Raw genomic sequence first — 27,587 nt, forward strand, 5'->3', positions numbered from 1 at the left:
ATGTGCACATGCACACACTGAAGAAAAGCCACAGGAAGACTTAGTGAGAATGTAGCCACCTGCAAGCCAGGAAGAGGGCTCTCCCCAGAACAGAATCAGCGGCACTTTGACCTTGGATTTCCAGCCTCCAGAGCTGTGAGAAATAAACTTGTGTTGCTTAAGCCACCCAGTCTGCAGCATTTTGTTACGGCAGCTCCAACTGACTCATGTGGGGTGGGCAGGGGAATGGGACCTGAATGACCAGGGGCTCTAATTACTGATAACATAAAAAGCTGAAAAAATAAAAAGATAAATAAACTTTAATCGTGTGGGCTACCCCAGGAAAAATTTGGGATTTTAAACTCTGTGGTTACTTTGGCCAATTTTTTACAATTTGATTGGTAGGCTTTCAAAAGAAATTGTGATATAATTCACATACTGTAAAATTCACTCTTTTAAATTGTACAGTTCAGTGAGTTTTAGTAATAATTTGTATTAATATTTTTTTCTTTTTTATCTTTTTTTAAAAAAATCTGGACGACTTTTGAGGCAGTTCTGAACAGAAAAGGAATGAATTTTCCTTCACAGCTGAGAAGGCCTGTAAAAGCTAGCCGACTGTACTGCTAAAGCCCCCATGGCACCCGAGCCCGGTCCATCTCCCGGCAACGCCCTTGGCGCCAGGGGGCCTCATTTCTTACCCAGCATGGCGAGGAGCAGGCCCACGATGCGCGGGTGGGCGGCGATGGCTGGGCCCACGCTAGGGTGGATGGCCAGGTTGGCGAGCACGCGGGTCAGCTTGATGAGTACGTCCTCCGCCTGGGCCGGCCTCGGCTCCTTGGGCCTCTCTTCTCCTTCCCCCAGGGGCTTCTGGGAATGCAGATCCAGTTTGTAGAATGTATGGAATAAAGACAGCAGAGTTGGGATGCTCCCTTTCTCTTTGGAAAACTGCTCACGAGCCTGGTTATTTTTCGCTGTCAGGTTGCCAAGAATAAAAACAATACGAACGACTAAATCCTGCAATAAATTAAAGACAAAGAGTCACAAGACCGAAGGGGTTGGGACAAGTTGTTGGGAAGAAGGCAGTATTTAATTAATTCACAATTTAATTAATAGTAAAATGGAACACATCTGGCTCCTTCTGACTTGTACAGTATTTGATTCCCAAGATTGGTGCAAAGTGACAGAGGAGATTAAAAGCATTTGGCAACAATGAAAGAATACAAACTGATTGATGCTGTTAGCAAGGTCTATTAACTTCAGATCCTCCATCTGAAATGCTGCCTGGCCTTTTTTTTTTTTTTTTTTTTCCTGGAGAGCAATTAGTTGAGCGGGATGACATTACTAACAATGTGTCATATAAATCTAAGTCTTGACCCAAACAGGTTTCTTGAGTATCCAAATCTTTTCCTAAAAGTTCACCTCTTGCTGAAGCACTGTGTTTCTAAACCCGGTGTTTGTCCCATAGTGGCTATTCAGCTTGTGTTACAGCAGGCTTTCTCAGCCTGGGCACTGCTGACTCTGGGAGCTGAATAATTCTTTGCTATGGGGGGCTGTTTATGTTTAGTGGCATTCCTTTCTACTAGATACCAGAAGCACTTCCCCAGATACCACAACCAAAAATGTTTCAACGTCCCCTGAGGGCAAAATGGCCCCCAGGTGAGAACCACTGTTACAAAGTGTTCACCACTTTAAAGCAGTATTTGTTTTTCTTGACCAGGGTAGTGGTTACATGGGTGACACTTTTATAACTGTTTGCTAAATGGTAGGAATGTGTTTTGTGCACCTTTCTGTATATAAGCCATATTTCACAATAAATAAACGTTTCTAAAAAATCCCAAGCTGAGAACACTTTACAACTGAACAAGAAACAGAAACAATTATGTTCTTAATTTGACAATAGCAGGCAGACATACCAGTTCAGTTGTTAAAGGAACACTTACTGAGGGGCTACAACTGGCCAGGGTGCTAATGCTCACTGGGCAGGCGCTGTGCTATTTACAGACAAGAAACTGGCTTGGAGAAGCTGCCTTGGTCACACCCAGTGAGGGGTGGAGTCAGGATTTGAACCCAGGATTACCCAGACCTGGAGTCCTTCCTACACCCATGCCTCTCACGTGGCCTGTTATTTACGAACCTCCTTCCACCTACCCTGCTTTCGGAGCAGCAAAGGAATTATCTCCTTTTAAATGTAAATATGTCACCAGGAGGGATTCTGATAAAGGTTAATTTATCAGATCTGTAGTCAGCAATAGCCTTAAGGAACTGGGACAAAGGGCAAAGGGCTGGGTTGGTTTTTCTCCAGGTGGGACCTGGGGGATGGGAGCAGCACTGAGCACTGTGTGTGGCCTAGAGAGAGTGGGTGATCCAGGACAAAGGACAAGACACTGGGGTTTGCCTGGGTCTGCTCTGCCAATACCAACTTATTCCTGCTTGTTCCTGAAAAAGTCTTCCCTGGCCCTGGTGAAGAAGCAGCCAAGCTGCTGCTTGTGAAGCTGGGAATCATTTGCCAACATTAAGAAAGGATGGAGTCTAACACGATGCGCTGGCCCAGGAGAGCATTCACGCCGGGAGTATGTGGGAGGGGGGCGGGGAACCTCAACTGGGCAGTGTGCAACCAATCACAGCAGGTGGTCCAGTCAGGGGACCCACTCCTGCCCCCACCCCAACTGGAATGCTAGTCCTTGGGTATATCTTGAATGCTGGGGTCTGGGGGAAATACACACACACAAACAAGGATAAGGCAAGGTGCTCTGAAGAGTTAGAATCGACTTGAGAAGACAAGGCTAGTGCATGAGGGGACACAGCAAAGACTGAAAGGCTAATAAGGAAGAAGCTAGACACCCTAGGGGATTACGACTCCCAGCAAGAGAGCCAGGCAGCCTGCGTCCCACTTCACTTAGCTTCTTTGTGACTCGATTAACTCATCTGTAAAATGGGGGGAATGTTGTGTTGCAAAATTAAGACAAAACAGATAAAGCACAGGGACTTCCCTGGTGGCTCAGTGGTTAAGAATCCACCTGCCAATGCAGGGGACATGGATTTGATCCCTGGTCAGGGAAGATCGCACATGCCGCGGAGCAACTAAGCCCGTGCACCACAACTACTGAGCCAGCACTCTAGAGCCCGTGCGCCACAACTACTGAGCCTGCGCTCTAGAGCCCGTGCAATGAAAAGCCCGCGCACGGCAACGAAGAGTAGCCCCCACTCACTGGAACTAGAGAAAGCCCCGCGCACAGCAACGAAGACCCAACACAGCCAAAAATAAATAAAAATAAAAATAAATTCATTTAAAAAAAAAAAACAGGTAAAGCACAGGTTGTGGTGAGTGATGATTCAGGCACTGTTTTGGGGTTTTTTTTTTTTTTTTTGGTTACACCACGTGGCTTGTGGGATCTCAGTTCTCTGACCAGGGATTGAACCCGGGCTACAAGAGAGAGCGCCAAATCCCAACCACTAGACCACGAGGGAACTCCCCTCAGGCACTGTTAAGAACCCTTTACTATCAATAAAATGTTAGTAGCGTTAACCATGATAAGTTCAACCTTGAAAAATGAATGAAAGCAGAGATGTGGCACGGGGAAAAGGAGCACGTCTTGAGACAGAGGACCTAGAGCCGTCCCCTTCCGGGGCCTGGGGTCACCTTGTTTGTGTCTGATCACCAGACAGTTCCCTAAAGAAGCTGAAGCCTGCAGGCCTTAAATCTAAACCAAGCACACGAAGTTTCGTTACAATACTCCAGTCTCCCTTCGCGTGAAACCAATGGTTACTTCATGTCATTCCCGATGGTGCAGGCTCCTCCCTGGGCTCTGGAAGGAGTGCACTCCTCCACCCTGGCAACACCCAGCAGCAAAGCAGACCATTTTCCAACCAGGACAGAGGCTATTTCTGAGAGCTAGTCTCCCTGAAGGAAAATTCCACTGAATTTCTAAATTGAGGAATATGAGCTTTTCACACAAACTGAAACAAGATTTCTGATTAATCACACTCTACACTAGTCCTACCTCTGAAAATTGTAATAATTACTATTACTACTGATAGTAGTAGCAGCAACTAATACACTGTGTTTATGAGGCACCAGGCACTGTTCCAAGCACCTAGGTACACAAATTAACTAATGCACTAAAAGTGACAATTTGCAGTTCTTTAATTTGAACAAAACGTTCCCAATCTCCACAATCCGGAGAGCCACCTCCCTCATGCCCTAGACAGCAGTTATGGCCAATATTTTTGGACTTCCCGGTATTCCCTGGATTGTGCTCTTATTTCCACAAAAGCACATTAAGCAAGTCAGGAAAGACATGATCGGTGCTCTTAAATGACTTCATAAAGAATACGATAAATAACTGCATTCTATTGGTTAAATCATTACCAGGACTAATCAAGTTACCTCCTAAAATGTCACTGCCGTCTTCTGAAGGATGCTAGACTCTTTTTTTCTCCTTTCTCCCTCTTCCTAGCTCTGCTGCTTTACCTCCACCTCTGATGTTTGTTTTTCTGGTTGGTCTAACTCAGAAGGCTTCTCTGACCCTGTACCACCTCCACCTGTCCCTGCTGATTTGCTGACCAGATCCCTGGCTGCAGGTTAAAAAAAAAAAGCAGGTTTCCTTAGAGGTCCTCATTCTTCATAATTCAAATGACCTCTACCCCCTGTCACATGTGGTCAAATCTGGGAAGACTGATGCTGCTTTTCTTGTTTGAAAAATCGCCTCAGGCCCCTTCCACTTCTAAAATCCTTGGATTCAAATATCTCTGTGGGTCCTAACATGGCACAGATTATTGAGCCTGATGTGGGAAGAAGAAACTTTAGGCTTCAGGGCAGGAAGAGTTAACCCTGCCGCAGCACCTCTCTCCCTTCCTTCAGATGGAAAAAGGAGGGGGTGGTTCCTGGCAGCAGTGGTGCCGACTGAAGGATGGCATGCAGAATCAACAAATGGGCTGGCAGATTGCAGCACCAAACTTGCAGCGACTGCTGTGCTTGCTGTTTCTGTCCTCTTTCTCGGGGTTGGCTAAGGCATCTTTTTTTTTTCCTCCCCCCATCCCCTCTCTCAAATATATTCTCTGTGAATCGAGGGAATAGGCCACAAGAGCAGCAGTCTCACAGGAGGCTGGCGGCGGTGGTGTTTCCTTACTCCCATGCCAGTGCTTGTCTGGACTCATCTGGAATCCGGAACAAGGAGGCTGACCAAGAGGGCTTAGCAGGGCCCCCTCAGCTCCCTGCGGGTGGCCTCTGCGCCGTGCAGAGCACTGCCCCTGGATGGTGTACGGAGAGGTGGTTTCTTGTTCCACAGCCCAATCTATCTCAAGTCTACCAAACATCACTTAGTTAAAATCCTGTAAAGATTTGAAAAATTAGGCAAAGGCCAAAATCATCAATCTGTAGAGGAAACAATGTGCAGAAAACGATTTCATCGAGGGGCCATTCTCCTTTGAGGTACAGAGGCTCTCCTTTATTCTTAGACAACATCTGAGAACCACCTATAGATCAACACTGCACTTTTTTTTTTTTTTTTTTTTTTTTTTTTTTTGCGGTATGCGGGCCTCTCACTGTTGTGGCCTCTCCCGCCGCGGAGCACAGGCTCCGGACGCGCAGGCTCAGCGGCCATGGCTCACGGGCCCAGCCGCTCCGCGGCATGTGGGATCTTCCCAAACTGGGGCACGAACCCGCATCCCCTGCATTGGCAGGCGGACTCTCAACCACTGCGCCACCAGGGAAGCCCAACACTGCACTTTTTATAGCCTTCTTATTAAACTGAACACAAAGTTGCATATTCATACCACAACTATGTAGTTTTGAAACAGCAAAATGAAGATGAATCAGGAGACAGAATCTTATTTTTCTTTTTTAAGAAGGCAGTCTAGTATAACCAGTTCATATCGACTCTAATTTTGCTTAAAATGGAATCAGCCCAGCAACAGCTCCGGCCAACCAGAGCTCAGACAGGTACACCTACCGGACAAAGCCTGACTCAACTGTGCATCCCAGGTGTAGCCTATGGGATGTTCTCCTTGGTTTAGCATAAGCTATGCCCTCATGAGCAAGCATGTTACTCAGTCTGAATGGGCTCCCCATGCCTGTAAATAAAATTAACTGGAACAAAAAAAGGAGCAGGACACTGCTGAAAAGAATGGTCTCTGTCCAGTTCCAGCAGCAGCCACCGTGTTGACTGTTACTTTCCATGTGAGAACGCCTGGCCTAAAGTCAATGGAGGAGATTCCCCCCTACTCAGAGATGTAGAAACTGAGGCTTCAAGAGGCTCCCTGGCCCCAAAGTTCCACACTGGTGAAGAGAAGAGGCAGGACTTGGACAATCACTTCTGTACTCACAGATGGATTCCAAAACCACCTAAGCGCACCTGCTCACCTTCCCCAGGCTTAGCCCCAGAGGCATCTTCCATTCCTCCCTATCGCACTCCCCTCAGCAGCCAGTCACCAAGTTCCCTCCAACCTGTCGTCTTAAAATCAACCCTGGCTCCCCCGTCTGTAGACTCTTGTCAGAGACCCTCGACGGGCTCCTCCCTCTGCAACCAAGGTTAACTCCACTTCTTGAAGCGCAGCTCTTACGTCATCCCCTTGCTCAAAAACATCCACTGCCTATTAAATGCCAAAGCCAGCATCTAACGCGCCATCTGGCCCCATGTGACCACTTCTACATTGCCTCACGTTATTCCCCACCCACGGCCCACCAATGGGATCGCACTCCTCCGCCACTCCCACATGCTTCCTACCGTAGTACCTTAAAATAACCCTTCAAACAGCCCATGTGCATCATGTTGACCATGGGGAAGGAACCATATCGAGCTGTCACAGAAAGAATCAACGATGTTCAGCAGACTCCATTACTTACTTGGGAGAGGACTACTTCTTCTAAGTCAAGGAAAACATTTGAGAAAGGTTTTCAAGAATGGGTTGAAATTGAAAGAGCTGTAAACAGACTTAAAATCAGAACCCTCTCTTAACCAGAAAATTAAACTAACCAAGATGTCCTGTTTAAATCTGGGTTAAAAAGTTCTCATGCAGTCTGGATCTGACAGCTCAGTCAGGATTTGCAATTTGCAACATCTATCCAACTTCTCACCCTCAAACAAAACCCCAACATTAACTGAGCTTATAGGGGGCTTGAAGAACAGATAAATGTTACCAATCGGGAAGACAGACTGCAGCGCTGCAGAAATGCTAATTAATCTTAGGCTACTGAAAGTGGGTCAATGGTTTGCTGAAGTGCTGAGCCATACAAAGCGAAAGAATCTGAGATGTTGGAGACGCAAAACCAGAATCTAAGTAGAAAATCATCTGAAAACCAGAAGAGATCATTCCCGATGCTTCCATCCACCTATCCATTCCGTCAACAATCGTTTACTGAGCGCCCACTGTATGCTTCTGAAGGCGGCTATCACTCAAAAGCACCAGGACGATGCTAGAATTTCACTGGGCTCAGTTCTTTTCTAAGGCAGCAGACATAAATCAGGCATTTGGGTTCCGTGCTGAGTAGGGGGAAGAGCCAGTTCCACAAGGGCAAAGCAGCAGGAGCTGGAAAGAATGAACAAGCTAAGGGCTTATTGTGCTGCCCGCCCGGTCAGGGGTACAGACCAAGGCCAAGGCCGAAAGAAGGAGCCAGCTCAGCCAAACGCTCGCGGCACCCACTGGGAATGTGCCTGCAGAGGGGCTGGGAAGAGAGCCACGGGGCGCGCTCCTGCCAGGCAGGAGGCGGAGGGCAAGCGGGGAGCCAAGTCACCATATAAAGGCGCCAGGGGAAGGGGTGGAGGCGCCTCCCTCACCAATCCTCTCCGGCCCCAGAGAGGATGGAGGGGAGGCAGAGAGAGGTCATGCTATCTCTGGCCTGCTCCTTGGCTGTGGCTGCATTGGAGGTGAACAGCTCCAGAAAGGGCAGATGTTTTTGCTTTCAGCCTATACTCTCCAGACATTCCAGGTCTCGTTTTCGACATCACGCTGCCTGAGCGCTCCAAATCAGACAGTGTTCATCATGGCTGGAGACAGCTGCTTGCCCAGGAAGAGGTCTAAACGGGATGAGAGAGGCATGACTTTAAAAGCAGCACAAGCAAGGACATGTCGGGGGATTCCCAGACAGTGCTCTCTGAGGCGCTGATGATTGCCCTGCACTTGGAGGTTCTGTTTAAAAAAAGAAACACAAGAAGTTGACCATATCTAAAAGTGGAGAGGGTTAGACAGACAGTTGTTCAATGGACACAAGTGATGGGAATGTAGGTAAAGGTTATTCCTTTTGGACTGTGACCTTTGCAAAATAGTGCCAGTCTGATAAGTCTTATTTGAGACATTTTACCAGATCTCCTGCCCAGTATATATTTACAGAAGAAATGGGGGAAAATCCTTTCACGTTTTTCCAAAAAAGCAAACCCAAACGTATTTTGCTGAGCTGCTAAATGCGGCAATGCTGACGTCAGAGGCACCTCCTGAGGCGGGTCTGCTTCACAAGGCTGCTATGGCCAGCCCCTGCCCATGCCTTCGACACTAGGCCCATCTGTTTGCACATTTGGTTGTACCAAACGCAGTTTATACCATAAAGCATACAATATGTGCTTGTTTCTAAATGAGATTTGCCATTTAATTGAATTTCACTCAGCGTTCTAAATAGATGCTTTACTTAATGTTAGAGTCTAGCTTACACACTGCACCCAGCTGATGGAAGTGCTGCATTTTTCGGTCTCAGGTTCTATGTGTGTAGGAACTGGGAGTTACTAGTTGGACCACGGATCTTGGACAAATCAACCTCAGAGACAGACATGAGCCAAAGAAGCTTCCCTTGTTCTCCTTGGGGAAGTCCTTCGTTAGAGCTGGGAGGAGTGGATTCCTTTTCTCTGAGACCGTTGATAACTAGAAACCCTTGGCTTATACCACAGCCATCATATTCTGACATGCCCCCGTCACTGACGGGCTGTGTGTGGCGGGGGGTGTTATAAACCAAACCCTGCGTTATTTAAAATGAACAAATCGCCCTCAACTTTATCTGTTGCAAACTTACACGGTTAAGGTATGGCTATCTACTGAAATGTCGCAAAGCAGACATAAAGCTTGGTGGTTGTTTCACTGACAAATGCATCAACAGCAGCTCGTGCTTGTCTAGCTAACGGAGGATAACGAGCCTTCCCTTCTGCAGCCAATTCAAGGGTCCTGGGGGCCCGGGCTCACCTTTCCCCGTAGCCAACTCTGACTAGTGCCTCAAGCCCCATCGGTGCGATGGCCTAGTTATCAAATTGGGTTTGGTCTCAAGATGACTTGTTTGGACACAAATCTGGCAGAGAAAATTCCTGTAAGGGTCTAATGACCCATCTCATTTTCTCTGGCTAAGAAAGTGCTCCTCAGCTATTGTTGCAAACGGCACAAGGCATGTGGTTATCACCACTCACTGGCGAAACCTACACCAACACCTGGCATGTCTTGCTAATTTGGTTCCTACTTTGTGAGGCAGATTCAGTTTCAGCCACATGCCTGTAGAGAAAGACTGACCCTGTGTGGCTGCTTTTTTTAAATCACTTTAAAATCTCTTGAGGTTTTGCAGAAAACCCTCTGCTGTTGATACGGGGGAAAAAATTGTTTTCAGGAGCCATCTTAATAACGTATACCACAGGTTCTCAACCTGCTCTTCATTTGAATCACCTGTGGAGCTTCTTAAAAATAGGTTCTTGAGCCCTGTCCCAGATCTGAATCAAGATCTCCCAGGTGGGGCCTGAGAACCTGTATTTTATTTTTTGTATTAGAGTATCGTTGCTTTACAATATTGTGGTAGTTTCTGCTGTACAGCAAAGAGAATCAGCCACACGTATACATATATCCCCTCTTCCTTGGATTTCCTTCCCATTTAGGTCACCAGAGGGCACTGAGTAGAGTTCCCTGAGAACCTATATTTTTAAAGCTCCGCAAGTTTAGGAGACACTGATTCAAATCAAGAAAGAATTAGAAATCTCACCACCTTAATACCTACTAACTGTTCTTATAATATCATGTTTAAACATAGTATGAATCCATGTTCCTTGTAAATAATTCCCACAACACAGATGTGTAGAAAATAAAAGTGAAAATGCTCCTCCTACCCTTCATTATCAACTGACTCAACAGAGACAGATTAAGGACTTTCCAAAAAGACCCGTTCTCATATGCTGGTCAGACTTTACCCTTGAAAAGAGATGAATATGAATAATGTAAAAAAAAAAAAAACTGGAAAACAATTTTTACTTTTGACATTTTCTCAAACAATTTCGTTTCTTTTTTCTTCTTCCTTTAATGGGAAACAACATCGGATGGGGGAGGAAATATCCTACTTCTCCCATCAGCCATCAGCTCTCGTACTACCTAGTTCCAAGCAGGATTTCCTCCCGGGTGGACTGTGGAAGTGGCTGGGCAGTTTCCTGCCAAGCTCCTCACCTGGTTGATAAAAAACACTTAAAGAGGTGTGTGTAGGTGACAGTTCATTTATTACTAGAGAGGATTTTTCTTTTTCTGTTTGTTTTAGATTTTTGTTTCTATGTTCTTCGAAAATATACTTAGCCATAACATGATTTATGATTTTTTTTTACATCTTTATTGGAGTATAATTGCTTTACAATGGTGTGTTAGTTTCTGCTTTATAACAAAGTGAATCAGTTATACATATACATATGTTCCCATATCTCTTCCCTCTTGTGTCTCCCTCCCTCCCACCCTCCCTATACCACCCCTCCAGGTGGTCACAAAGCACCGAGCTGATCTCCCTGTGCTATGCGGCTGCCTCCCACTAGCTATCTATCTTACGCTTGGTAGTATGTATATATGTCCATGCCACTCTCTCGCCTCGTCACCGCTTGCCCTTCCCCCTCCCCATGATTCATGATTTATGTTATGGCTAAGGCCCAGAAAAATGAAATCTCCCAATTGCCAATGTAGTCTTCAGACTTTTAAGACAAAGGCAACACTAACCTCTCAGAACAAAGTCTATAGACTCTTTCTGATTATTAATCCCTGGGTGATATCTGTGTACATTAAGAGACTATAAAGTCTCCAAAGTACATATGTGTCCACAATCCAAGTTAGCCTAAGAGAAACATTTCCTAGAGCTGAAACAAAAATAGTTCCAGGAAGTAATAACTCTATTTTAAAAGTTGCTGGAGGACTGGTATATGTTTCAAAGATCAGTTCAAAGCCTCAGCGTCCAAGTAAACCTCAGATGGAGCAAAGTTTGAGCCACCAAAGATTAATACGCTCACATCAGAATGTCGTGTGCGGTTTCTGAAAATCACTTTTATCACTAGGCAAAGAGGAAAAACAAATCTTATCCAACTGGTCACCTGGGTCAAGGGGAACAGGAACCTAAGATGTTGTGCTGGTCCAAAGTAATTTAAGATCCATCATTTCTGTTTTGCCATTGTGTATGGCAGCCCACCGACGTGAAAAATGTGGGGAAAATTATTTCCTCCTCCAAAGTAGGAAGAAGAAAGTAAACATTTAAGGAAGAAGTACTAGATGACTAGAAAAAAATACTGTATAATACTTTACAGATTCCAAAGCATCTCACATACTCAAAATTCATTCTTTCAGCACTTTTATCATGAGTCTGTTATGCCAAGAATCATCTCAGGTTTATAAAGACAAAGACTGTGTCCTTAGGAAATCCCAACAGTGGGTGAGGTAGCTACGCAAATGATAACCATTTGGAGAATCACAGAAGAAATATTTACAAAGACCTATGAGAGCTTCTGGTTAGTGATTTTAGGAAATAGCTGGGACACATAACTACTTCCTTGTAGCCTGAACAATTTCCCTGCTCTTCTGAAATATTTTGGTTTTGAGGAAAATATGAATTATACATATTTTTTCTTACTAGAAAAAAATCAAAGATGGTTCAAAACTGTAATATTTCATTCTTCTACATAAGTAAAAGACAATATAGAGTCAAAGTATAATTTTTAAAAAGTTAACATGGCTCTCAAAGAAATATAAAATTAACACAATTTAAAAAATTATCTCATTTAATGAGGGAAGCCAATACAATGGTAAAGTGGGCTCCACGAACAATCAAAGAACAGAGGGGTTTACAGGCATTAAAAAGAATGTTAGAATTAAGATTACTAGGTTAGATACACACCTGGCTAATAGCCTAAAGGTAACAAAACATAACTTTGAGGTTATCTTGTCTACCAGAGAGAAATCTACAAATTAATGTGTAACTTTATAGTGTCTGGGTTCTAATCATATAGTAAACAGCAAGTTTAAACAAAGATATATTCTCCTTGAGAATTAAGCCCTGCCCATTAATGCCCTAGCATGACTTTGTCAGGACATCTAGGCTCCTACCCCACACCCTAGTTCTAAGTTTTTGTTAGTTTTTCTTAATAATAGTGAAATGGTTGAGGTCAGGGACATACTGCTTGGGTCCTTAGCTCTGGCTATACTAACTGGGTGTGCTAGCTACATTAAAGTCTTCAAAATGATGCATGCAGTATGTAAACTTTTGGGATTGGCTTTTTTTCACTCAGCATAATTGGAGATTCGTCCAAGTTGTAGTGTGTATAAATAGTTCACTCTTTTTTTTATTGCTGAATAGTATTCCATGGTATGGATATTCCACAGTTTGTTTAGCCATTTATCCAGTGAAGGACATCTGGTTGTTTCTAGTTTTTGACTATTACATATAAAGCTGCTACAAACATTTTAAAAATAAAATGAAGCACTGATGAAGGAAAAATTGGCTGGTCTTAGAAGGCTTCACAGAGAAGGGAACATGAGTGCTACATCTTGAAACACGAATTGTCTTTTGAAGATGAGAAGGGACAAGAGAAACTTCATCAGAGAGTCCCTCAAGCCTTTCTCGCTAAGAACCTATTCATGTCCAATTTTTAGACTATTTAGGTGTTACTTTTAACAAGTTTGGTTATGAGGTTCCCCTGCTAATTGCAAATAAATGCAAAAGACAGTTAATGATTACCAAAGGCGAAGTTAACAACCACGGAAAGGGAGAGAGAAATCTACAAGAAGAACAGACATTAAAGAACCTCATCAATAGACTCATGCTCCCAATGTAGGACAAATAACCTCTAGAGTAACAATTAATACCTGTAATATTGACCTTTGGCATCAAGAAGAGGTTAAATTATTTTTAATATCCTCTAAGAAGGCAAGGAAATATGCAATATATTTGAATATGATTTTACCACAATGATTAAAATAATTTTGGTGATTAAGGGGATAAATTACACATTTCCTTGATGGTTCTGAAAACAACATATTAATGTACTTAGTTTGCAAGGTGCTCTTTATTCTTCTTTGGACCAAAATAACTTTAACAGGAACACAAAATTAAAACATAAATCAATAGAGAAGAATATGGCCTTTAAACACCAATTTTGCTTTACAGACAACTATTGGTCCAAAGGGAAAAGTAGTTCAGTAAGAAGTGCGTTAAAATTTTATGCCAATTAAACTTTAAGACATTTAGTCCCTTGAGCCAGAAAAAGCATATCCTTAACCATACTGACATCTCAAGTATCTAATATTAGCAGGATACCAGGACTTTTCACTGTTTATTAAATATGACCATCATCTAAGCTACAATCAGAGAAACAGTTATGTGCTCATAATGCCGTAAGACAACAGGGCTATTTGTCAGTACTGAACTGATGGATTTTCTTCCTTTTCAAACAGATTACAGGTTACGACATAACTTGAAATCAAACCGTAAAACAGAAGTGTTTTCTTTCATCCACATTTGAAAACATCTTCTCCGGTTATGTCTAATCTAAGTCATCCATGATCAAAACACCAAAGCAAAAGAGAAACAATGATGATAAAATAATACTACAATTAAAACCCATAAAGGAATCCCATAAAACAGAACTACAAAATAAAATCCATAACTAAATCCCTTTTTAGATATAATATTGAAAATTTCTTTTAATGTTATAGCAAACTATCTTTTCTACCCTTTTAATTTTTTCCTTAAAAAAGAAAACGAGGACTAGGAGTGCCTAAGCTCCTATGGGGTTAATTCACTTGTCTAAAGATTAGAGTTCTGGTAATACATTGTACCAAAATCTAAATCAATAAATGCTTAATGGACACTTAAATTAACACTGTGACTACTTTAAGGTACATTAATCAAATTCATTCTCCACCTGACACAGCAAATTCTTATACCAGGAAATCTTTCAAGGTATGTAATTTAAAGAAAATACAGAATACATAGGGGAAAGCATTTGTAATCCAAATACTCAGAATCAGGAACTCAAGTGCCTATTTGTGAATCAGTTTTTTAAAGTTAAATAGAAACATTAACACTTTAAGCAAAGTTTTATCACCTTTAAAATGTAGTAATGGTGTAATATGAGCACAGAAATTTCTCTACCATCTATATAACCAAAAAGACACTAATAACCATTTAATAAATAGCTGATAACAGTGTAAAATATGACAAATTTAGTCATTCTCAGCAGAAGTACTTGGCTGGGTAAGAATAAGTTCAATGCTGTTTGTGGCAAACAGGGATTATATTTTGAGGTGGTTTTGATATGGTTAATATAAATAAACACAAAGCTTTATATTAAAATGGTCTTATATATACATAAATTATTTGGTTTTAAACTGGTGATACCTACTATGTGATTTTGAAAATTTACTGTATTTCAAATGAATATATATTGTCTTCATGTATAAACCATCTCCACCAAAGAGTTGATGTCACTTTAAGCATTTTATTTATATACTGCATTTAACGAATATTCAAAAACTTCTAATAAAACTTAACATTTGCACTATTATAATTTTATTAAGGGGAAGTCATTTGTGAGTTCTTCCTTTTTTTTTCTTTTTAAACAGCTATACACATTTTTGTCCGATCCATTAAAACCAAATTATTTCCTTTAAATACTTACCTAGAAATGTCATCTTCTAAATACAGCAGTGTCAAGGAATTAGAGAATTTCAGGGCCAGAAGAATCTTTAGACTATATCCAGCGTAGGAGATCCCAAACTTTAGTCTGCATCAGGAGTCCCTGCAGTTCTTGTTAAAGTGCAGATGGCTAGGCCCATGTGCACCCAGCTGGCTCAGCAGGCCTGGGGTGGGGCCTGGAAATAACCCGGTTAACCCCACCCCACCCAAAGATGCCTCTCATGTACGGGTCCACAGATCACTGGGAGGAGCAACACTGGGGGGGGTCCACCCACCCTGCACCCCAAATCGTGAATCCTCCTACTGCATCCACATCCTACTGAGGCCATTTCTCCCTCAAACTACTCCCTCCCCACCTCCTCCATGGAATTCTGCCTCCTGGGGAAGCTCGTTACACGGTGGATGGAAGCTTCTAATAGAAACCTATACATTCAAAACATAAAGTTATTCAACATGGGATTACACAGGGACTTGACTGGCAGTCCAGTGATAAAGAATCTGCCTTCCAATGCAGGGAACGCAGGTTTGATCCCTGGTCAGGGAACTAAGATCCCACATGCTGCGGGGCAACTAAGCCCGCCGGCTGCAACTACTGAGCCTACGTGCCGCAGCTAAGACCCAATACAGTCAAATAAATAAATATTTAAAAAACAAAAAAAACATGGGCTTACACAAATACACCAATGCAAAGACACACTGAAGAATTAAATGTATGAAAAACTGACCTGCTTCTTCTGGTATTTGTTTATCAGATTCAAAAACAAGGCATAACATCTGGAGTAGTTGGCCAAGGCTACACAGCAGTCATGATAAGTAGTAACTTTGCTGCAGAAATGTCAAATGGAAAAAATAAAAATAAACTTTGTTTTTCAATAAAGTTCAACTATACCTAGGGTCACTTTAAATGCAGACCTTCAAAGCACTGTTCTGTGCATGAAAAGCAGTCTGGAAATATTGTACACACCGGTCCAGAGAAGCCTCAAGGAGGCGCGCTGTCTGCTCTAGACTCCGGGGGCACAGAGTGGGAGGAGGGAAGATTTTTTTTCAAGTTCTTTGAAAAAGAGAAACCTGAAGCCTCTAACACATGTACAAGGTATGAATTTACACTGCCCATGTGGTTCAGAAAACACAAGTGAAGAAATTTACACAAAATCTGGCTGGATATCAACCAATCTCCTGGGACTCCAGTAGAAGTAAATGTTAAAATGCTCAAATATACTAGGCTGTTAGTGGTATATTAATATCAGGCAAGATAGACCTTAAGGCAAAAAGCCTTGAAAATAGCTTCAAATTTTCAAAAGTAAGCAAGAAAACAATGAAACTCACAAGGTGGAGTTGACAAACCTACCTCAAATTGGGAGATGTTCATAAATTTCTCATTAAGTGATAGATTAATAGGTAAAACATCACTAATATTTTAAAAACTTGATCATGTGCCAGGCCATTAACAAGTCTCAGTAAATTTTCAGAGAACCAGTGTCTCAGATCACATTCTCTGGTCAAAGTACAATTAAATTAGAAATCAATGAAAAACACATTGTTTAAAAAACTTACTTTTGGAAATTTAAAAACACATAGCTTGTGGGTCAAATCAATAAGAAAATAGAAAAACACATATCTGAATAATAACAAAAACACTACAAATCAAAATTTGTGAGATGCAGCTACAGCAGTATTTAGAGGAAAATTTATAACCTTAAGAAAGCTGAAAAGAGAGGAATTTCTAATCAAAACAGAAGAAAATATAATGTATCCCAAAAGGATAGAAGATAGGGATTATTAAGGATAAGAACAGAAGGAATAAAATACAAAATAAACATACAACAGAGTGGTTCAATAATCTGTTGGTTCTTCACAAAAACTAATAAATTGTCAAACCTTTGGCAAGACATCAAGAGAAAAAGAGAAACATCACAAATCATCAAAATAAGGAATAAAAATCAATATCAAAATGAAGAGGTGGTGTGACATAGCTTTTAAATGTATGAATTCTAGAGCCATACTACCTGGTTTAAATCATGGCTGTGTGACCCTGGGAAAACTACCAAACCTCTCTATGCCTCAGTCTCCTCATATGTACAATGAAGATAATAATAATAGTACCCACCTTTTAAAGCTGTTATAAGGAATAAATGAATTAGTATTTGGAAAGTGCTTAGAACATTGCCTGGCACATAGTAGGCACTGTATAAGTATTTCTTAAATAAATAACATAAACAAAAGGGGCATAATTAGAGATAGAATAGAGATTAAAAGGATAATAGAATATTTGGGATGACTTTATACAGTTTGAAAACTTAAATGGACAAATTCCTATAAAAATACAACTTTTAGAAACTGAATCAAGTAGAAATAGGAATATGACTAGACATATAACTATTAAAGAAAGTGGATCAGTTGTCAATGACATTCACACATGCATGCATGCATGCATGCACACACACATATACACACACCAGGATAAAACAGCTTTCAAGCAAGTTCTACAAACTTTTCAAGAAACAGGTAAGTTTAATTTTCAGAAATTCTTCTAGAAGAGAGAAAATGTTGGAATATATCCCAGCTCATTTTATGAGGCTGGTATAAACTTGACACTAAAACCAGACACGGACAATATGAGAAAGGAAACATACAGGTCAATGTAACTCATAACCATAGATGAAAAATACTAAACAGAATATTAGTTAAGCAAATCTAGCAATATATAATGGCTTAACATGAGAAAATCTGTTAAGAAAATCCACATAATCAAAATACATTCGAGGCAAGTATTCAAGGAAACTTAAAATCCATTAATGAGAGAAAATTATTCCTTAACTGTCCAAGGGTATCTACAGAAACCTACAACAAACATTAATTTCAACTGGCAAAACCACAAAAATATTTCCTTTCAACTCAGGAGAAAATCAGCTGGTTCAACACTCTCACAACTTTGTATTGGACATCCTAAGCCACACACCCAAGAAAAAGGTAGGGACAGGGGCCAAGAGTTGTAATCATCGGAAAAAACCCAAAAGTAGACTTATTTGCATATAATTTGCATAGAAAATCAAAGAGACTCTATACACTAACTCTTAGACCTAATGTTAATCAAGATGTCCTGGGGCTTCCCTGGTGGCGCAGTGGTTGAGAGTCCGCCTGCCGATGCAGGGGACACGGGTTCCTGCCCCGGTCCGGGAAGATCCCACATGCTGCGGAGCGGCTGGGCCCGTGAGCCATGGCCGCTGAGCCTGCGCGTCCGGAGCCTGTGCTCCGCAACGGGAGAGGCCACAACAGTGAGAGGCCCGCGTACCAAAAAGATGTCCTGGATACAAGACTAATAAGCAAACATCAATACTATCCATATACACTAGCAACACTCATTAGAATTGTTTTTTTTGAAGACTGCATTCATAATTGCAGCAAGCACCGTGAAGAAATGTATCTAACAAAAGATGTACAGAATCTTTTTGGAGAAAGTTATACAATTTTATTAAAAGAAGAAGACATCACAAATGTTTGTGGATGGAAGACTCGATATCATAAAGATGCTAATCAATTATCCCCACGTCTGTGCCAGATACTCTACACAGTCAATGTAGTTTCATGAAAAAAAAATCCAAAGTTCCTGTCATGGACTTTAGCTGATTCTCCAATTCATGAGGAAGAGAAAATAAGAATTTGGATCTTAAAGGAGAAAAGAAATGAGGGAGTCATCTTATCCTACAGCAAGACTTAAATCCAGAATAGTAAAAACAGCATGGAACTGGTCTGAAGACGGACCAAACAGAATGTCCACAAACAGGCCTGCAAGTATATGGAACCTCGTGTTCTACTGACTAGGCATTCAAACACAGTGAAAAAAGAATGGTGTATTCAATAACATGTGCTGGGAAAACTGTCCACGTGGGGAAAAAAAATATTAAATTGGATCTCTACATGCCACCATATACAAAAATAAACTTTTTATGATTTTATAGTGCTTCAAAATGGGACTAAGTACCCAGAATGAAGTACCCAGACAGGAAAGCACAGTGCTAAAAGATCAAAGCTGGACTCACATCCTCATATTGGGGTCAATTAGCAATTCAGTCTTCAGGAAATTTTGTATTTCATTAAACAACTACAATATTATAGTTCAAGAAAGGCCCAGGTCTCTTGAGAAGGATCATTATGTAAAAACAATGGCAAAGAGCAGTGAGGGAAGAAATATAAATGCATAATTTAAAGACAGTTCCGAAATTTAGCCACATCTTGCTTTGAGGCAGCCTGGATTCAGGTGATCATTGCTTCTGGAGAAAAGTAAGTATAAACATGACTAGTGAATATGTGAGCCAAAGTTCACCCAAACAGCTGAAATAAAATGACCTTCAATTACAAATTAAGTCAGATCAGTCTTTCTAAGCAATGGCCTCCATTTTCAGTTAAAATCCGTAAGCATTGCTTCCAAGCGCACCAGAAGGTTTGCCATGTTTTGTGATATAGCTCTTTATCTCCAATAAGCTGAGAGGAAGTTTTGTTTGTTTGTTTGTTTTGTAAAAATACTAGGACAACTCACAACTTTAGTTACAGTAACTTAAAATCAATGAGTTTAGAATCACAACAGAAATACGTAAGAAATGAAGTCATTAGTTTAAATCATTTTTTTAAAAACTCAGGCCACTAGATTTACCTTTTCTTTGAGGTGACATAAAAAGTAAAAACAGGATTCCTTGCCAGTCACACACACAAATATTAAAAACAACCCCCTAAATCTAAACATTAGCATTTTTGTAAGGCTACTTTGTTTTCCTAGTCTACCTACCTGAATATTCTGGCAACATTGGTGCAGACCTCCTTGTCACCTATGTACTGTCCCATCACCGTGCAGAGCTGGGGAAGGGCACTGATGCTTAGCAACTTGCTTCTTGCTAGTGGTGAGTCAACCAAGTTTCTCAGCGTAGCAGTCATCTATGAAAAAAAACACATTAGTGTCATTTTTTAAAATTAGAAAATACAGCAACACTAATCGGCACAGCATAATTCATACCATAAGTTTCGCTACATAAGTAGCTAAACCGAGGCCCTGTTATGCATCTCCCATCAGAGAACATGGGCCTATATGCACAAGTAGCACAAAATGAAAACCAAGAAATGAATACAAAGAAAGCCTACTTTGGTTCAAAAGTAATGAATGAAATATTCGTGTTAAGAAGCAATTAGTATACCAAAACCCCAGGGTTAAGCAAATCGTCATCTGGGTTTAGTAGAAGTCATAAGATCATCCACTGATCCTGTGACATGCCACAAGAGTTCCACAGGACAGAAATTCCTTGTTCCATATTCTTATAAATACCATCAAATAACAATGCTGTAGCCAAAGAATATTTAAGACTGTTAGTCTCATTCTCTTCCAAGTGGCAAGAATTGATGTCTTGCAAATTTGTCTTATTTTGTAAAAAATGTTCAGAAAAGCTATGTACTTTAACCCTTGTTTGAAAGTGGAGAACAATTTAATAAATCCATAAAATGAAAGTTGCTGTTATCTAATAATTTTAAATATGCAGGGTGATCTTTCCTCGTGAGATAGTACAGGCAGGCTACTGGTTAAGAAAGTCAGCTTGGAAGTTGGATGGCCTGGTCAAATCCCAGCCCTACCACTCACCAGTTTAGGTTAGTTAACCTCCCAGAGCACATTTTTCTCAACAGTAAAGCGGGGATGGTGATAATTGCCCTGGAGTTATTAGGATTCAATGACATGAGATGCACGAGTGGCATTGCCACTGCTGATTAACTAACAGGAGCTCAAAAGTCATGGGTCCCATCCCCGCCTTTGTTGTGGGTCTTCACACCCAAAATGCAGAAGAAGGGAGATCGCTGGCCGTGGAGTGAAAGGATGGAGATTCAAGTCCGAAATCTCTTCCTAAATAAGTGACTGAGGCGCTCACTCGTTCCTCAGCTCCCTCAGTTCCTCATCTGTGAAAAGGGGGTTACAACCCCTGCTCACCAGCCAGGGTTGTGTGTATCAGGTGGAAAAAATGTAACACTGTTTTTGTACACTGTAGAGCATTATGTAAATATAAAGCCATAATTAACAAACTTTGAAAACAATTATTAAGATGACATGTACCTTTGATTAGTTTTCCTTTGTAACAACCGCAACAAAAAGATTTTGTTAAAATATAACCCACTACCTTTTAAAGCAGAGAAAATAAAATTAATGTTTCAAATAAATGTGTGCAAGTCTTTTGTAGTCAATTCACTTATGTAGCAATTTAGTAAATTCTTCCCTGAAAGGTTCAGTATCCAAAACACTGGAGGGGAAACAAACTATTCTAGCATTCCACTTTACCAGAGATCTACAACGCAGTCTCTTAAGCTAAGGAAGGCTAACAAACCATTCTAGGCATTTCAAGCCATCACTGCCATAAAATGGAAAATTCTCATCATCGGATCCTGGCTCTACCTGTTCTCCTTCTTCAGAGACAGCCCAGGCACTGGACCACTGCTGGTTTATGTCAATCCAAAGGGAAACTTAGAGGCTTCCCCACTCCGACACCAAACAGCACAGATGCCCAAGTGAATCCTGGCCTGAACCAGACAGACAGAGACCGTGGCAGATCATGGAACATTCATTCCACCCACGGTGCACACAAACGCCTCCCCTTCCCTGGCCCCCAAGGCTTCACAGATTGGGCACCTCAATCTGTTGTCATCTTCTGGCTCCCTAACTCAACCTCTGGCAGGGGGCGCTGTCAGCCGGAGGGACCAGACTTTTCTTAGGAGATTTTCTTGTTTCAACCTCAGTTTTGGTGGAGTTTTTTTTCTCCCTTTCAACCCTTTTTCTCACCTCATTAGAAAAAGTTAAGACAGCTCATGGTTCTTTTGCCCCGAATACATAACTTTTATAAATGGCCCCAATCAAGAGTGGAAGCACACATTTATATGTGACACATCACCTGATTTTAAATCCCTATCTATTTACTGCCTGTATCAAACACATTGTATGGAGCACAGGGAGTTGAGTGAGTTGAATGTTTCCAAATTTGTCAGTTGTGATGCTAGCAGAATAATATACATGAAACATATACCATGCATTTGAAAAATACATAGTGATGCCTCAATATATGACACTAGCATCAACACAGTGTCTCAAGTTGCAAAACTTCAGACACATTCCAGAATCTTGCCTTTCTGCTTTCTGTCACCCTAAGCCCTACTGGCTTTCTGTCTATTGCTCCTAGAATATGACTCCATTTCCTGACCTTGGTGTACAGGGCCTGGTATGGTCTGACTCCTGCCAACCCCTCAAACTTCATCTCATACCACACACCCCCCCACAAACTACTTCATGTTAGGTTATTTAATATTATGTTTTATTGTCTATTTCTCTATACTAGAAGCTTCAGTGAGGGGATACACTTTGTCTTTTCACCATTGTGCCCCTCAGGCCCAAATCTAGTGCCTGGCACACAGTGGGTCCTCAATAAACATTTGTTGATGGAATGGACGAATGGATTAATATCTACAAAGGAAACACTGGTATAAATAGAAAGGTTGGGATTCAGAAAACCATGGATGAATCAGACAATATCTCAGGTAGATGGATTTTAAGATGATTTAAAAGGAGCGGAGGAATAAAAAAATAATCGATGAAAGAAAAATGGACTTCCTGGAGGGGGACTAGTGTATTCCCTACTCATCTCATTCACGACAGCAGCTCCTTCCTAGGCTCCTAACTCCTCTCCCTCCTTCCCTTTCAACAGCTGATTGATCACCTGTTCTACCTCTTCTTCCCATCTTCAAGGCTGCTGGTTCTGTTTAAGCCCATTTCATCTCTCTCCCAAACTCTACACTCCCCGCATGGGCTCCTTCCACTCTCTCCACTGTTGGGCTCATCTCCCCACAGCATCTCCCTGCTGCCAGAGGGAGCATCTTGAAACCCAACCTTCTCTGTTCAGACTTCCTCTGACTTCCGGTGGCCTACTGGGCAAAATCCATATCCTAAAGGCTATTCACTCTCTAAAGCGCGGTTCACCCCCCTCAAGCTCATCTCCTTCACCTCCCCCTTCCTCCCTCTCTATCTTTCAGACTCCGCACCTCATCCTTTCACAATTCCAAGCCTTTGAACGGACCACTGCCTCTGCCCAGAATGTCCCCCTCCATCACACTCTGCCGCCCCCTCTCCAACGTGCTCACCTCCTGCTCGGGTTTATGGACCCAGCTCAGGCTCACTTCTCCTCTGTGAAGACTTTTCAGCGGTTGATTGCTTCTCTTCCAGGTGAACAGACCTTCCTGCTCCACACCCATCACAGACTCCTAACCACTAGTTTCAGGTACCTTCTCTCCCACTGTGAGCTCCTCCACAGTCCAAACAGTTTCTTATTCCTTTTCCTACCCAGAGGACAATAAATATGCCCATAAAAAGCTTACTGGATGGGGCTTCCCTGGTGGCACAGTGGTTGAGAGTCCGCCTGCCAACGTAGGGGACGCGGGTTCGTGCCCCGGTCCGGGAAGATCGCACATGCCGCGGAGCGGCTGGGCCCGTGAGCCATGGCCGCTGAGCCTGCGCGTCCGGAGCCTGTGCTCCGCAACGGGAGAGACCACAACAATGAGAGGCCCGCGTACCGCAAAAAAAAAAAAAGCTTACTGGATGATACACATCAGGAGAAGGGAAGGAAGAGGGGATGAGGAAGGGAAAGAAGGAAAGGAGGAGGAGGAAGGAAATGAAGGGACAAGGGAGACAGGAGACAGAAAAGGAGGCTTTTCCCCTTTAAGAAGCCTCTGACAAGAAAGTGCCGGCATTAGCAGAGGGCTGGTGGTAAACCAGAGCTTAAATCCCCGGGGAGGAGGGTCAGGAGGAGGTCGCCAGGCAGATGCAGCCGTGAAGGCCCCCCATTTGAAAGGCTGGCTGTGAGCCAATGATCTCACTGCGGGAGGGGCTGGGGCTGAACGCTGAGCACAGACAAGTGGCTTTTTCTGGGAAAAATATAAAGAGATCAGTGGGAGGAGAGTCTAGCTACATACTGTGGTAACAGTAAAAGCAAATTCCAAGTCAACCCACCTAACTCTCAGCCTCGCTCCAACTTTTTAACAGAGATGTATTTGCAGAAATTGTTAATGAGCTGTGTGCTCTGCCGCTGAGTCTTTGTTTTCCACCCGGCAGGAAAGCCCACCCACTGGGCCTGCACCCAAAGCAGGAGTTCACCGAAGTCCGAGCTTCGTGCTGGGAGAAATGTATCTGTTCCTTTCTTAACTTTCTATTCTAGTTTATATTGTTCCTAATTCCACTGAGTTATGTACTCTTCTATTTTACTGCATATAATCTTTTAAGCCATGTCAAACACTTTATGACAAAAAAAGAAAAAGAAGTAGAAGTCAGATGCATACACAGATGCTTGTTTAGCTTCTAAAGGACTTTACTGGAACAATTCCCAACCTCTGAACTGTCATCTCACCAAGCAAGAGCAAACTGAAAAACAGGAGTTTCCATTCTTCTTTTTCCCATCACTTAATGTGCAACCCCTTGGGACAGATATACTGAGTCAGAAGGCGACCAGTGGGAAGAAGAAAAAGGAGAAGAATATGGAACTGGTAATCCACAAAAAGGATTGATAAAAATTTAAGTGTCCTTGCTTATTAGCAGCTGTTAGATGACGTCTGGGACAAAAGGGGACCTAAACGTTTGGTATGTATCAGGGAAGAAACATGCTGGTGTGATTCTGGTCGCTAATCTACTGCTGGAAAATGACTGTGCCACACACACGCTACAGCTTTGTGGTGCTCACTTTTCCTGGGGCAGCTTTTTCTCTCTGGTTTCCCCAAACTCCTTGATCGTCAGGTTGGGCCCCAACCTCAATCAGCATCTCCAGGTAAAACACCTGGTGAGTTTGGCAAAGCTGTCCTATCTCACACTGAATTAGTTGGGCCTCAAAGTCTTCACCATGCAGTCAACATTGGGAGAGCCATTTTAAAGGGAAAAATTCTATCAAGAAGTGATTATTTTATAAGGGCTCAAAAAGCATTTTAGTAAAGCAAAATTAGAATTCAAAAGATTTAGCATTTAAAAAAATCAATTTAGGTACTTCATTATCGATTTTAAATTATGTTTCCAATTATTAATTATTTGAAAAACCTAAGCAAACACATGAAATATTTGCCTTAAAATATGAGGCCCTCCTGATTTAGATCGATGAACTGAAGAATGACAGTGCAGGCCCAGCAGCTGTGGCCTCATCCCCAGCATTCTCTACTGCAGGGGGGTGTGCGCACAGTGGGGAGGGCTGGTTGGTCCACCTGGGCCTCCATATACTGCTCATTTCTCGAGTGGATGACTTCTCTACTCCCTTTGCACTCTCCCTCCATCAGAGTCCTCAGTCCCCAGGGAACTCACCAGATTCTTCTGCCCTAGGAGGCATTCAGCCATCAGAGCTGGCCCAGATCAGAGGGGCTTGCAGCTCACAGCCCACCAGAGAATTCCCATTTAGGTGCATCTGAAATTGAACAGGCTCTTTGGCTAGCCCAGGAACTTCACCGTCAATCATGGTATTATTCCTTGGAGAAATATTTTCCCAATTTCAAAAAACCGGCTTTCAAAGAAAACTTTGGAACATAATGCAATTGAAAATTGCACTAACAGTCTGAAAGTTATTATGCTTCCTCTACCAAAATTAGCATCATGAGTCATTTTATTTTTATACATTGAATGTTATTATGAAAAAAATATGAGCAGCTACTTTATTTTTTATAAAGCTATCTTGTGAGCTTGATCTCATTTGCTCCCTGAATGTTGTAGACAGGAAAGGTATCCTGAGCTCCAACTTTCAGATGAGGAAACTGAAGCTCAGAAAGTCTACCAGCTCCAGGTAGGTGGGCATCTGGGGCTCTAACGACTCCTCATCTGTTGTCTCCCCTGCTCCATTTGACTGTCTCCTAAAAGCATTCATTTTATTGCTCAATCATCTGGAATATCCATAACCAAAATCCCTAGAGCTTTATCTCAACTTAACTGCCAACTGCAAAATGGTTCACTTCCCGCTGATGATGTGAAAGAATAAACACAGCCGCCAGAGACCACAAACAGTGTCAAATGATTTAAGACCAAAGCCACACCATTTTCCAACCTCAGCAAAACCATCTCCCTCTATTAATGAAAGCATATTCATTTTCTGGATTTGTGCCCGATCGAGACCACATATATGCCAAAACCAGAGCCCATGTGGTAACCCAAGAAGTTTCATATTGTCTCATGTATGATTAGTACAGCTCTGCCTGAGAAAAAGGAAACCAATTGTAAGATGCCACTATATACATGAAACCACTAGTTCCAAAACGTCCTAAGCATTTTCTTGGAGTTAAGATACATGCATGTGAAAGTCATATTAATTCGCAATCCTCAGCAATGCTTGGTGCCTGGCTGTGGAGCCCATTTGGCACATTCCTACCATGAGTGTCCTACTTCTGCAGGAAATGGTTCTGCCCTCAAGCTCCAGTGCCCTACTTTGAGACTCTTATTTAACATTTGCCTATGTTTGTTATTGTTTCTCCATTTACTGCCACTATGTCAGTTACCTTGGTAAAATGGGCAGGTAGCTGATTCTTCCAGTTGTGGCCATTATATGTATCAATACAGCTGAAATTTGAATGTCATCTAGACTACATAGAATGCCAGAGCAGTAAAATAAGGAAAATGAGTCTGAAAAAGATAATGCTTTAAGAACTGCAGAGTAGTAACACTGATTTTCAGAATTACATGTTAAAGTTAGTGACATTTCTTTATTGCCACAACTAATATGTCTACAGGGAAGAGATGAGACTGAGCAGATATGACAGCAATTGAAAAGCAAATGGCTCTCCCCGGAAGCAGGTGGCATAGGAATATTTACTTCCCACACCTGATGTTCCTTCCTTGTGAGGTGACATTTCTTAGCATAATCTCCTGGTCACTCTCCACCCCTCACTTCCTGCTTGGTAAGCACAGGTGTTCTCCTCTGCTCCTCCTGGGGCAGGCGTGGCCTGTGACTGGGTGGGCAAATCTGATTCAGGGGTTCAGGATTAGAAAGCACACCCACCTCAGCTATAAACTACATCCTTCAACTTTCTTCCTCATCTGCCTTAGTCTCTCTCTTATTTCTAATTCAAAGCCCAAGGCGTTACATGTTTGGGACTTCTGACTGCCCCCAAATCTTTAGGTATGCCATCCGTGGAGAGTCAAAGTTGAACAAGAGTTGCCTATATGTAGCCCTTTCCCAGGAAAGGGAAGAGTAGGCTCTGACTGCCTGCTCTCTCATGCCAGTTGGATGACTGAGTGGTCATTACACTACTGGGTATTCCTTTATAGGAAGGAAACCTCATAAGCAGAAATAGCTCCCCTTCCCACTAACAAATACATCATTAAAAAATTAGCAAGCCTAATAACCAAATTAAATACTGTGACAAAAAAAGAGACTCACCTAATCTCAAAAATAATATGCAAATAAGTAAAACAGTTAATTGTATCGTACTCATATCAGTTTCCCCCTTTTAATAATGTCCTACAGTTACGTAAGATGTCATCACTGGGAGAAGCAGGGTGACTGGGTAAATAGGACCCCTCTACTATTTTTGCAACATCTTGTGAACCTATACTGAGTTCAAACTAAAAGATAAAAAGGAAAGCCACACACACACAAAATACACAAAGATGAAATCCATCTTTAACTCTGTCATCTTAATTGTTGTGATTAATTTTTTCTTATCAGAAATAATTGCTCTTTGA

General features: G+C 42.0%; 1 protein-coding gene across 2 annotated transcripts in view; it reads right to left on the reverse strand.

Annotated features, from left to right (window-relative positions):
* The window catches only part of ARMC2 (armadillo repeat containing 2), a 107,036-nt gene that overhangs the window by 20,892 nt on the left and 58,557 nt on the right, over positions 1-27,587 (reverse strand). For both annotated transcript variants that reach the window (XM_027089039.1, XM_027089050.1), the window contains 3 exons: positions 19,656-19,801; positions 15,598-15,697; positions 678-993 (listed from right to left, as the gene is read on the reverse strand). In XM_027089039.1, the coding sequence (XP_026944840.1) occupies positions 678-993; positions 15,598-15,697; positions 19,656-19,801 (562 nt within the window). The remainder of the gene's footprint in view (positions 1-677; positions 994-15,597; positions 15,698-19,655; positions 19,802-27,587) is intronic.

Source organism: Aethalodelphis obliquidens, unplaced genomic scaffold, assembly GCF_003676395.1.
Source record: "Aethalodelphis obliquidens isolate GAN/ISIS:26980383/991018 unplaced genomic scaffold, ASM367639v1 scaffold3, whole genome shotgun sequence".
NCBI lineage: Eukaryota > Metazoa > Chordata > Mammalia > Artiodactyla > Delphinidae > Aethalodelphis > Aethalodelphis obliquidens.